Raw genomic sequence first — 12955 nt, 5'->3', positions numbered from 1 at the left:
TTTTTTAAAAGATTTTATTTATTTGACAGAGAGAGATCACAAGCAGGCAGAGAGGCAGGCAGAGAGAGAGAGAGGAGGAGGCAGGCTCCCCGCGGAGCAGAGAGCCCGATGCGGGACTCGATCCCAGGACCCCGGGATCATGACCGGAGCCGAAGGCAGAGGCTTAACCCACTGGGCCACCCGGGCGCCCCAAGTTAGGCATTTTTTAGAAGGAAACCTCAACAGTGACATCATGCTGTTCTCCGGAGCCGCGTGATGCCAGCTTGTGCCATGACGGGGACACTTGGGTAAGTGGTTTGGGTGGGTCTCCGTTACAGAATCCTTACCGTTTTCCTGTTGGCAAGTAGTTCACCTTGCAGGGAGGTAATAATAATAAAGACTTTCTATTTCCATTATTCTTTGTACATATTCGCTGGAATCGTGCTGTAAGAAGGAACCTTCTGCCCCACAGTTTTAAGTAGGCTCCGCTCCCAGCGTGGGGCGCAGCACCCGGAGGTCAGGAGTCACCTGCTCTAGCGACTGAGCCAGCTGGGTGCCCCAGAAACCTTCCCTTCTCCCCATTTGTCTCTTCGTGTTGGTAAAGATGTTTTTATTTTGTTTTTATTCCATTCGTTATAATCCACTGCTGTGTCGTGTTGCCGATTCTCCAGATGTGGACTTGGGAAGCCCCGTCCAGTGGGCTTCTGTGCCTTTTCAGCATGTCCCCCGACATTTCTCAGCACCACCAGATGTTCAGGCTCATCCCCAGCTTCCCTTGTCCTGGCCTGAATCGGCCACTTCCCTGAGGAGCTCCGGCTCCTCCTTGTTTTTTTTTTTTTTTTTTTTTTTTTTTTTTTTAAAGATTTTTTATTTATTTATTTGACAGACAGAGATCACAATTAGGCAGAGAAGCAGGCAGAAAGAGAGAGGAGGAAGCAGGCTCCTGGCAGAGCAGAGAGCCCGATGCGGGGCTTGATCCCAGGACCCTGGGATCATGACCTGAGCCAAAGGCAGAGGCCTCAACCCACTGAGCCACCCAGGCGCCCCTCCTCCTTGTTTTGAAGGGCGCGTTGGGAAACCAGCGTCAGGCTGTGGGTGTGCTGACTGCGGTGTCTGCTTTGTGGCCTTCTCAGCGGGCAAAGCCAGGAATCAGACCCGTCCGCATCTGTTTCTGTATGTGTAGGTCTGTGTATCTATCAAAGCTGAGTTTGGGGGGCGCCTGAGGGGCTCCGTCGTTAAGCGTCTGCCATCGGCTCAGGTCACGATCCCTGGTCCTGGGGTTGAGCCCCACATCGGGCTCCCTGCTCGCGGGAAGCCTGCTTCCCCCTCTCCCACTCCCCACACCTGTGTTCCTCTCTCGCTGTGTCTCTCTCTCTGTCAAACAATTAAATATTAAAATAAAATAAAGTAAAAAGGCCTTGCAGCCTTTTTAACTTTAAACTTTTGACTTTTGACTTTTTAACTTTTGACTTTAAAAAATAATAAAAATAAAAAATAAAAGCTGCGAGTGTGTACTGACATCTCCAGTCAGTTACCCCAAGGTTCATTCTACGTTCTTTTTCCTCCTTAAATCTGGTTCCTGTTGTCACTGCGTTTACTTCCGTGCTCAGTCCTGGACCACACACGGAGGAATTTTAGAATCGCCAATCCGTATTTCTGTGAAAAACACGTTAGCCAGAATGTAGTATTTGCATGCAGTTGTTTTGTTTTTATCCTTAGAAGACAGAGTCCAGATATGTTTTTACCAAGTTATTTTGGTGCACGTACGCAGGTTTTTTCATGTATGTTAATTGTTTGTCATGAAGTCAGGTTCATTTTTTTCTGTTCATCTCTCACTGGGAGCCCTTACGGATTTGGAGTTTCGGTTTGTGAACCGTGTTGTTCTGAAAGCCAGCGGCTCCCGGGGCGGCAGGCTGGCTCAGCGAGGTTGGGGAGGGGGAGCACACCACGCTGGGTGTGGAGAGTACTTAAACACGTAAATAAGCAACGAAAACGTCAACAGCTTTTAACTGTAAGCTGGTTCGACTTCCCTTCCACTTTATTTCTCATTGACTCAGTTTTTGTTTTTGTTGGCCAAGGGGTGTGGCAGGTGTGCGCCCAACAACAGAGCTCCTCACGCCCCCACCCTGCAGTGCTGCCCCCGGCCCCAGCAAGCGCCACTGGTGGAATTAAGATCCGTTTTGGCTCCTGTCTCTCATTTCCGATTTTGCAGATGGTTGTGGGACTATTTGGCAGTCAGTGAAGGATGGGAAGAAAGGCTCGTGGTCACAGGCCCATGATTTTCATGCCCTGGATGTGCCGGAAGAGCCAACGTACGGAGTGTAGCTCCGACAGCCCACGCTGCGTCCCAGCTTGAGTGCAGAACGGAGATGAGCCTCCTCTGCACTTTCCTTCAAGTCCCACAAAAACGTTTTGTAAATTAAACTCACTGCCTGTGTTTACAGAGTGACGAGGGAGCACTCCTTAATGAGGTCCGTTCGGGTTCTCCTGCATTAGGAGTGGCGGGGCTCATCTTACTAGTGGCCGAGTCCAGAGCCTCATGCAGCCGGGGACGTAGTCCTCAGGAGGGAGTGGACAGGAACCCTGCTTTGGACGGCCCTTTGCTCAGCCGGCGCGCCCAAACGTCTTGTTCGTAAGCGTCTAGTGACCAGCTTCCCCTGCACAGACGTTCCCGTGTGTCAGTCGTCGTGTCTGTGAGCGTTTTTGCTGTAGCGCGGTCATCCGTGCACGGCTCTTCAGTACTCCTCAGATGTTTATTGCAAAACAAGTTGCTCCGAATCTGGTCAGCCCCACAGTGCGCGCGAGTAATTCCAGTGTCTTATCTGCGGGTCGGGTAACTCGCGGGCTCCTGTCTGATGGGTTTTACTCTGATGGTCTGGTCCCCTGGGTGAGTGGTAAGATTAACCCATGGGACAGAAGCACCCTGTCCTACTCCTTCCCTGTTCGTCCAGCATCTAGAGCTGGGGACAGCCCCAGGACACGGCGCGCCCCCTGCGGAGCCCCCGTGCTTGGGAAGCTCGGTACCCGCCACGTGGTTCTTTGTGGTTCCCTGGGACTTACCTTTGTCTCGAGCTCTGTCCTCCTAACCGTGGCGCCAGCTGTCAGAACACCTGGCGTGGGCTCCCCCGGCGGCTCTGGCCGTCTCTGGCTCCCCCCGAATTCGCGAGGACTCGTCGGCGTCTCTCACTGACGGGAACTGCCCGCTTCTGAGCCTCCCTCGCCCTGTGCTCTGCGCGAGGCGCGCCAAGCCCCAGGCGCTGCCCCCACCTCGCCTCTGACAAGGCCGCCCCTGTCGTCGGGGCACCCGCCGCGGCCTCTGGTGGGGCTCAGGTGAGCCCCAAGCTGCTCCACACTCCTGGCGGCCCCTGGGGTGCTTTCATGTGTGTGGCTGCCCGAGGTCATCTTCCAGACGGGGCCGCTGCTGCCTACACCCGAACGGGGCCCGCAGGTCTTCCGTGCGGGGGGGACCGTGGCTTTCGTGAGGCGTTCTTCCCATCTCCCTAAGCCCGGGGATTTCCAGGGGCTAGGTCTGAAGTAAGGGTTGGAAAGCTCCGTGTTCCACACGCACGGAAGTCAGGGTGATGGTGTGGCCTCACATGGCCCTGCTCCGTCGCCTGCTGACCCCCCGGTCCCCTCGAACCCCGGGAACGCCACACGCAAAGCCAGGGTAACGGTGTGTCTCTCCCCTCAGTGGGATGTCTGTAGTTTCCCCAGAAGCTCCACGCCATCCCTCCTGAAAACTGGGCGCTTGTTGGGGACGTCTGCTGGCCCACCCGTTGGGTCCATCTGACTCTGTGCCATTTAAAGCCGATTACTGTCAGCCTCGGGGCTTTCAGGGTCATCCTTTGGTGGGACCACCCTGCGGCAGGGCCCAGGCTGCTCCGTGAGGAGGGAAGGGGTGTGCGCCTTTGCAGGGCGGTGACCGCCGGGTGCTGCGCCGTCCAAGCCGCTCGCTCCCTAGGAGGGAGCTGTGCCGGGGTGCCCCGAAGACTGTCCCAAACGGGTTGAACTTTACCTTGAGAACGGCCGGAGCCATGTCCGGACCCCGTACAGACATGGTATCACGTGGTCGGCTCTCTGATTGCGGGAGTACCCCTGTGGGTAGCTGAGTGACCAGAGCCTTCACGAGGCGAAGTGGCGGCAGGGTGCCCGGCACAGGACAGGGCGTTCGTGAGCGGTCCCCGGAGGAGGGAGACCTGGCAGACGTTGGTGTGCTCTCTGCATAGGACCGTGGTGATGACTATGGGCGCTTTGGGCCACAGTCTGAGTCACCAGAGGTCACAGTAGCGGGGGCCTCGTGTGGTGGCGTGTGTTTGCTTTAGTCCCCAGGCGTCCCCTGTGAGTGGGCACAAGCGTGTGGGTGGCCTGTGTGAGCGCCAGGTTTTGTTGACCAAACTGCGCCTGCCCCAGAGCTCCTGGGCCACACGTACAGCTCCCCGCTGGCTGGTAGCGGGGCACGTGCACCTTGGGGCTTTTGGGCAGCCGGCAGATACACAGTTAGTGTGGGCAAAGCCCCAGCCGTGGAGGCCACCGGTTCCACCCCGGGCTTTTGCTGGGCTTGGTGGCCTGCCTGGCCTGCCGTCCTCCCGGGTTCTCAGTGGTCCCGGGAGCCCTGCAGCCAGCTCAGGGACCATGGTCCAGGCAGGACCTGTAAGGCTCCTGAAGGCCAAGCAGGGCCCCTTTGTGCTCTGTGCCAGTGGGCGGAGGGTTCCCTGGCCTCTGTCCCGGGCAGCCCAGGGCCCAGCCTCTCTGCTGGTGTGCGGAGTTGCCTCCTCTGCCCGTTTTCTTTTGTGCTTCCGTCTCGTCCCGGGGTGGTGGTGCACGGATGCGGGGCCCTTACCTGCCCGCCTGCAGAGGAGGCCACCCGGCCCCTCGCACCTGGTAGCCGCGGAATAAGGACTTGCTGGAGGGGCGAAGGAGGGTTCTAGGAAGCTTGCAGTGTCCGTGGGGGTGTTCTGCTGCAGGCATCGCTGCTTTCTGCTGACGGCGATGTGCATTTGCAGGGCTTTGCTCCTGCGCGGGACAGACATTTGTGGTCACCGTCTGCGTGCTGGGGCCTGGGCTCAGAACAGAGCCTGAGTGACCTCCGTGCATCTCAGCTGTCTGCTTGGGGGAGACAAGTCACTGACTGGACCTGAGGCCAAGAGCGCCCTTTCTCATTGAATAAACGCTTCCAGAAGGAAATGTCTCTCGTTTTTCTGCGATTCATCCATCCACTAACGCGTCTGAAGTTTCAGTCGTCGTGGATCTGGAGGGATGAGGGCTGGTGATCGCAGTGTGGGGTGCTTGGGTATTTTGGATTGGGAGGAAGCAAATGGGGTGCCCCATTCCCATGATGGAGCCGCCTGGGGGCCTGACACTACCCCGCCCGCGGCGAGCTCCAGGGCTTGCGATGGCTGCAAGTGTCCCCAAAGGGGAAGCCCTAGGAATTTAGGCTTTTTTTCCTTTCCTGGAAGATCCCTTCGGTGGCGCTCGAGTGAGCGCACAGCTCGGGGCTCTCGTGGGGACTCCCTGCAGCTCAGGGATGATGGCGGCTGAGGTGCGTGGGGTGGGAGGCAGCAGGGAGGCTCACCCCGCACCTGGAGCTTGGGCAGCTGCAGAGAGGGCTGCCTTTGAAGGAGCCAGGGAAACCGGAGGGCAGAAGCATGGGGTGCTGGGCTCAGGCGGTCTGTAACTCAGGATGGCAAGCAGGTGCCCGGCTGAATGTGTCACGGCGGAGTGGGGGGGACGCGGTGTGCTGGCCGAGGCCGAGAGGCCCACAGGGTTAGGGCTGCAGCCTGGTGCGAGGCCCAGGCTTGTTGGCTCTGGCAGTGGTTGGCTGCAGAGGAGCGCCGCCTCTCTGCAGGCCCCTGCAGGGAGGAGACCTGGGGCTGCCGCTGGGCAGGGCCGACCCTGGGGAGGACGCGGCCGTCAGGCCCCCGGAGCTCTGCTGCCCCCAGCGAGCGGTCCCCTGCTTCCCGGGCCTCCCTCCCTCCGCCAGGCACCATCTGCGGTGGAACTGGGTTCCGACTCGCTGCCGGGGTGGCCCCTCAAGACTGGCCCCAGCTGGTTGCCAGTGGCAAGTCTGGGTTGTCACTGTGCTGCCGACAACCTGCGGGACAACAGAGGTCCCACGACCTGCTCCATGGGCTCACAGAACATTCCGCTTTCTAGATGACCAGTTCATTTTGAAAGGCTGTCACTCAGGAACAGCCAAACGCAAGAGATGCCCAGGGCGACGGGTGAAGAGCTGCAGGGCTTCCGTGCTGTCTTGGGCTCCCCCAGGGTGTTCCCCGACCCAGAAGCTCTCTGAACCCTTTGGCCAAGCCTTCTGTGGAGGCTTCAGCACATAAGCATGATTGATGGATCCACCGGCCACTGGTGATTGAGTCCGCCTCCCAGGGGAAGCTGGCGGGGGGAAGGGAGACCCTGTCATCCCGGCGTTGGTCCCCTGGCAGCCAGCTCCATCCCATGGTTTTCTGGGCCTTTCCACAGTCGCCTCCTAAACTCAGGTGTGTTGACAGGTTTGTTATGAAAAACAGAAGATACCCTCTCACCTGGACTTATTTCAGAACCTGGGAACAAACACTAAATGGAACCAAAGCTGCCCCGTGGGGTCGTGAGGGTTTTAGGAGCCGAGTGCCAGGAACTGAGAACGAAGGCCATGCTGTGTTTCTCAGTACATCGCACGTGGCAGGGTCCTGCGGTCCCTGCAGCCTCTGCAGGCTCTCCTCTGCTGCAGCCTCTTGCTCTGGGTCCCGGCGCCGGCGTTCCCCCCGCGCTCTGCTGCTCCTGTCCAGCGGCCAGTCACCCCCAAACCGGCCAGGCTGGAAGTGAGCCCTGAGGGCCTGGGCCGGCCAGCGCTGGAGGCTGCCGCACGGCACTCGTGGAAGTGTCCCTGCGCAGAGCTGGAGCGCTCGGCAGCGCAGGCCCACGGGCCAGACCCAGCCTGCGTCTTCCACGCTCTGGGGCTGCTTCTGCACGGAGCTGGAGAGCCGCGACAGGCGCTGTGGCCCACAGAGCCCTGAGAATTACCAGCTGCCTTTGCAGCGGGAGTCGGCCAGGCCCCGTGCGGCGGGACTCCTTACTCCCGTAGAGGTCGCCGCAGACGGAGTTCATTCGGGCCGGTGGCGGATGCCAGGAAATACTGGCTTCACCTGACAGATCGCCTGGCCTTTTCCTTGTGAAGACGCTGGGCGCGGTGCCCTGTCCCATTCCTGGCGCTCCGGCCTCCAGCCTCTGGCGGGATGCGCCATCTACAGCGGCGGTTACGCGGCCTCCATTGCCTGACCCTGATGTCTGTCACACTGTGTTTTCCTCTACTGTAGCCGCGCTCGGGGATTAGTTAGTTAGAGAGCGCGGGTGGGGGAGGGACAGAAGGCGAGGTCAGGAGCCGGAGCCCCGCTCAGGGCTCGATCCCAGGACCCCGGGATCATGACCCGAGCCAAAGGCAGACACCGAGCGGACTGAGCCCCCCAGACGCGCCCTTTGCCCCCGGTCTGAGCGCTGTTCTGAGCTCAGAGCTGCCGCGCGTCCTCCGTTCCTGGGCAGCTCGGCGCACGGCGCACGTCCTCTGCAAAAGGCTTGTCATTGTTTCGGGGCTCCTGACGGTATGTTGGGACTCTCCAAATACCAGCCCGGGCCTTTTCGACAATTTCTCTTTTACTTTGTATTTTTTCCTCCTTTCCTTTCGTTTTTTAAAAACTTGTAGTGAGGATGCCTCCCAAACTCCGTTCATCAGGCCGGAGTCGCATGTGGCGTCCGTGGGGGACCCGAGTTCACTGTTCATTTCCGTTTCTGACTTTATCACCAAGTGGTACAGTAACGGATTTCAGTATATGGATGATCTTTCGTTGGTGGTTTTCATCAGTAACTTCAGGAGGGAAACGACACTTCACGTCCCTCAAGACGTCGTACAGCTGGTTCAGAGCGTGGCCGCTTACTGGAGAGTGCTCGGGGCAGCGGGAGGAACGCCGGAGCCGGAGCCCTGAGTTTCTCTTGTTCCAGTTTCGGAGTTTCTGTGTGTATTTGCTGACAAGGTGGACCGTGTGGCTGCTCTGGGGGTCCCCTCAGGAGCGGCTCCGCTGCACTTCTGTGACCCCGTTTCAGAGCGTCCCTGCAGGGCTCCGGAGTCCTGCCCAGGTCTCCCCCAGTCCCAACCACAAACGAAGAAGTGAGTCAGGATGACGTGGGGTGGCGGGAATTTCCTTCTTTGTCTCTCCTCGTCCATCTTCAGATTCATGCACTTGAGAGAGAGTGAGAGCTTGAGCACGTTGCGGGGGCAGAGGGAGAGGGAAGCCGACCCCTGGCTCACTGTGCAGCCTGATCCCACGACCCTGAGATCATGATCGCAGCTGAAACCAACAGGCGGCCGCTCAGCTGACGGAGCCACCCTGGTGACCTGGGATTCCTTCTTTAAAAAGACCCACTTTGCGTGAATCAGACATTTTAGATTCTTTGGGATGACGGTGATATCCAATTGTGCCTGCCGGATCCCCGACTCATACGCCCCCAGCCCTCCTGGGAAGGTGCTCTCAGAGAAGCGCTGTGGCTGCCCCTGGAGCGTCTGCCCCCCGGGATGACCGTGGCCCTTGGGCCCAGCCTGCCTGCCGTCTGGGCTTGCTGTGGGGCCTTGGGCCTGTTTGCGTAGGTCAGGGCCCGGAGCACCACATGGTTTTATGTGTCAGAGGCCGCCCCTTCTCTGCCAGGTAAGGGGACGTGCCCAGGCCACGTGGTCTCTCACGCGCCTGGCCGCCCTTGCTAGCCACACCCCATGCACACTCATGCGGCCCATCCTTGGCGGACACGCAGGAGCAAGAGGGGTTCAGACACTTGTTAGCAGTTTGACAAAGTAGTTTCATGCTGTTGAATCAAATAATTTAGAAATTGGGCTTGCGTATTATGTATGTTTGTTTTCTAATTTTATTTTCCTTTACTATTTATTTTTGCAGTTTTAGGGAAGTTCGGTCCGCGGTGGATTGGAGATACAAGAGGCAAGGAAGCGGCTCGTGAGTGCTGAATCTCCTGGAGACCGGGGCGGGCGCAGCGCGGGGCCGGCGGCTCTCAGGGGCTCCGGCGCCTGCTGGGATCCTTCACGGCTGCGTTTTCTCATCTCTTCGGGAGCCTGTTCTGAAGGACCCAGCTCTTGTCGGTGAGCCCGCGGTTTCCTGTCTTTCCTTCCTCCGCTGCTGGGTGAGGACAGGCTAAGCAGGGCCCTCAAGGTCTCGCCCTGGGGGCCCCCCTGCAGCTCTCAGAACGCGTGACCAGACAGCTGCCCGCTGGCCCAGAGCGTGTCCCCAGGTGGTGACCCCGATGCCGAGGATGGGGATCTGGGGCGGGTGTTGCAGGAGGACAGCCTGAGCCCCTAACTCCGGGCCGGCGGCCCACCTCCCCTGCTGCAGCCGCGCTGATGCTGCCGCCCACGGGGCAGGCCCTGAGCCAGCTGCTGGCCCGCAAGGAGGAGGAGTGGCGGGCGCTGCGGGAGGCGGCGCTGCAGGACGCGCACGGCCGGCTGCACCAGGCGCAGGGAGAGCTGCGGAGCCTGCGGGAGGACTTCGTCCACAACCTGCAGGTGCTGGAGGAGCGGGACCGCGAGCTGCAGTGCTACGACGCCGCCTTCGCCCGCGCCCGGGGGCTGGAGGAGGCGCAGCGGGCGGAGGTGAGCGAGCTCAGGGTGGAGGCGGCCCGGCTGCGGCAGGCGCTGGCCGGCGTGACCCAGCAGCGGGAGGACCTGCTGCGGCAGCACCAGCGGGAGCTGCAGGAGCACCGGCGGGAGCTGGAGCGCGTGCACAGGTGAGGCGGCGCGGGGGCGCGGGGCGGCGAGGGCGCGGGGAGGGGCTGCCACCGCCGGGCTTTTCTCCGAAATGTCCGAACTCGTAGCATTTCCACGAAGATACCCGAGCCCACGGCTGTTCGTCCCCAAGCTCAGGGTGCTCCGGTGAGGCAGGCCCACGAAGACCCTGAGGCTCGGTTCCGAGGGTCCCGTTGGCGGGTCCCCCGATGGGACGGCCGCCCTCGTGTCACACGCGCCCTCCTCCGTGACGAGAGAGAACATGGGCTTCGTGTAAACTGTCCGGCTGTCCTTGCCCGGATTTCCGCGTGTGTGTTCGTGACGTCACGTTAACTGTCGGGGTGTGTCTGTGTGGTGCGCGTGTAGACGCGTGTGCGTCTGTGCGTGTGAGCGTGTGCGTGCGTGTGTGCACATGTATGAGCGTGTGTGGGCACATGTGAACGTGTGCGTGCACGTGTGAGCGCATGTGAGCGCGCACACGTTGGAGCGGCGGGCGGCGTCCGGCACTGAGAGTGGGATCCTGAGGTTTCGTGTTGTCAAGGTGCACTTGGAGGTGCCAGTGGGAGGTGTCGCCGGCGACGGTGCTCCTGTGGACGATGTTGTTTCCTGAGGGCGGCCCGGTGAAGGGAGAAGCTGCTGAGGGGCGTGTTGTGTTCTCCTTGGAGAGCTCACTTTTGTGCCCACGTAGACGCGGCCCGTGCGTGTGGCCTGCAGCCGGCTTGGGGCAGTTGCCATCCACGGGGGCGGCTTTTCTTCGTGTCCTGCACTGCGTTCTGCCACGTCCTTCTTTTCTTTGCTTTTAAAGATTTTATGTATTTATTTGGCAGACAGAGATCGCAAGGAGGCAGAGAGGCAGGCAGAGAGAGAGGAGGAAGCAGGCTCCCCGCGGAGCAGAGAGCCCGATGTGGGGCTCGATCCCAGGACCCTGAGACCATGACCTGAGCTGAAAGTGGAGGCTTAGCCCACGGAGCCAGCAGGCGCCCCTGCCACGTCCCTCTAAATGGCTCCCTGGCCCCGATCTGTGTTTGCGGGGCCTGCTGGTGCGGCACCACTCTGTGGCCGGAGCCTTCCCATGGCGGGCCAGGCGCGTGCTGGGGCGGCCTGGTGGGTGTGGGACCAGCCGGGCTCCGAGCCTCTGCCCTGCTGGCGTGGCCTGTAAGAGCGCGTGGACCCAGCTCCTGGGTCCCAGGTGCCGCCATCCTCAGGAAGCCTGGAAGCCCGAGCTGTTCACGGCCCCAGTGCAGATGCTGCCGGTCCGATGCCGGGCAGCCTGTCGCTCCTGGGAGCTGTGTGGCTGGTGGCGTTCACCCCCCATGCCACCCTCCCTGGGCGCAGGGAAGACAGGTACAGAGCTGAACCAAGGTCAGCGTCGCCTGGAGCAGGGACGGGGCTCCATGACCTTCCCCCACAGGAGGGGTGTTGGCATCCTGGCCGTTCCCCAGCTGTTCACCCCCCGCCCCCCGCTGAGATGCACCTGGCAGGTCAGAAGCAGGTGCTCACAGTGCTGGGCCACGTGGGCCAGCTTGCGCTTGTGGGATGCTGGTTTTCTTCCTCACAGCTGCATTGGAGAGGCCTTAAAGGGCTCTACATCATTCTTGTGAAGCGTCTTCTCACGTCATTTGCCCCCCTTTAAATTTTTCCCTAATCTGAGACCTTTCCAACCGTTATTTCTTCAAGTACACATCAGCGCTCCTCTTTTTCCTGCCGTGCTGGGGCTCAGTGGCGTGAGCGTTCAGCTTCTGGGACTATCCCACAGCTCCCTGAGGCCCTGCTCCTGGTTTTCATTCTGTTTCCGTCATTTTCTGGGGCCGTTTCTGTCGTTCTGGCTTCAAGTTCATGGACTCCTGGGTCTGTCATGTTGACATGTTCGTCCTGCTGTTGGGCTCACCCTGGTGCGTCTTCTGTCTGGTCGTCCTACTTCCTAGTTCTCAATTTCCGTTTGATTCTTTGTAAGTTTTCCTTTGCTGAGAGTTTCTAATTTCTTTGTAAGTTTTCCTTTGCTGAGAGTTTCTAATTTTTTTTATTCAAGAGTGCACCAGAGTCTTGCATGACGGCTGCTTTAGAACCCTCGGCAAACCTCCGTGTCTGTGTCGTCTCCGTGTTAGCACGTGCGGACTGCCTTTTCCCGCTTGGGTGGGGACCTTCCTGTTCTCAGTGTGACCCGTGACTTGGGCTTGTGTCCTGGGCACTTTGGGAAGCACCTTGGGAGACTCTGGACCCCGTTTCAGCTCCTCTGCAGGCAGTCGCCTTTGTGGCGTAGCACGCAGGTCCCACTGAAGCCTCCCGAGGGCCTGTCCTGCAGACATCTGACTCGTCTTCACACCGCCCTGCTTGCACAGGGACAAGAACAGCGAGATGGACCAGCAGCGGGAACAGTACGAAAGCCTGAACCGGCAGCTGGAGAGAAAGCTCGCGGAGCTTGGTGGCCAGCTGGCTCTGCAGAGGCAGGTAGGGCGCCCAAGTTGTTGAGGAGAAGATGTCGTTCTTGTTAACTGTGCAGTGTCCCTGGGATCAAAGTTGAGTTACTGGAGCAGGTGTGCATTCTGGGGTGGCCTGGAGGGAGACAGTGGGCGTCCAAACCTCCGTCTCTAGAAACTCCCTCAGTGTTCTCTCTCCTCAGGAGGGGTCCATGTTTTCTCCCTTATTTATTTCAGGAGAAAGTATTGAAAATCAAAATTTGAGTTACTTACTGTAGAAAAGAGCTGTCCTAAGTGTCCGTGTAGACGCGTCGGCCTGCAGGCGGTGCCTAACCTGTCTCCAGAGCCCCCCGGACCCTGAGACTCGGCCTGCACTTGTGACGGACGTGGGCGTGGGGGTGTGGTCAAAGGGTGCGGCTCACACATGTGGCCGCGTCCACGTGCATGGACTCGGGGGGGGGGGGGGACGTACGTGGGGGAGCCGTGTGAGTGCAGGGGCGGGGACGACAGGGCCCCCTTGGGTCCTCTGAGCGCGTGCCTAGCTTGCGTCCTCCATAGCAACCGCAGCGTTTGTGGAAACTGCCTCTGGGGAGCTCCCCGTGCCGCGCACAGCAGAGACACAGTGTCGATCCGAATTTCCCAGATGGGGGCCGAGCCCAGAGGCATGAAGTGACCTGCCCGAGATGCCCTCAGTAAATGGCAGAGACGGGATCCGAGTCCAGTGTGTAGGCTCTGAGCCGCTGTTACCCCGGCCCGCCGGCGCCGTTGTCGGGGAGCAGGAGCGCCGTCC

The 12955-nt window shown here is 59.9% G+C and overlaps 1 protein-coding gene across 5 annotated transcripts in view; it reads left to right on the top strand.

Annotated features, from left to right (window-relative positions):
- CCDC57 (coiled-coil domain containing 57) overlaps positions 1-12955 on the top strand; it is a 91241-nt gene that overhangs the window by 625 nt on the left and 77661 nt on the right. For 2 of the 5 annotated variants that reach the window (XM_045983995.1, XM_045983998.1), the window contains exons 1-4: positions 97-287; positions 8910-9109; positions 9360-9750; positions 12088-12196. In XM_045983995.1, the coding sequence (XP_045839951.1) occupies positions 9368-9750; positions 12088-12196 (492 nt within the window). In that variant the 5' untranslated portion in view covers positions 97-287; positions 8910-9109; positions 9360-9367. Of the gene's footprint in view, positions 1-96; positions 288-7669; positions 8667-8909; positions 9110-9359; positions 9751-10592; positions 11641-11976; positions 12197-12955 lie in introns of those variants that run through there. The other 3 variants (XM_045983997.1, XM_045983996.1, XM_045983999.1) reach the window with 3 other exon arrangements.

The sequence above is a fragment of the Meles meles genome, chromosome 18 (genome assembly GCF_922984935.1).
Source record: "Meles meles chromosome 18, mMelMel3.1 paternal haplotype, whole genome shotgun sequence".
NCBI classification, from domain to species: Eukaryota; Metazoa; Chordata; class Mammalia; order Carnivora; family Mustelidae; genus Meles; species Meles meles.
This window is presented reverse-complemented; position numbering and strand designations above follow the sequence as displayed.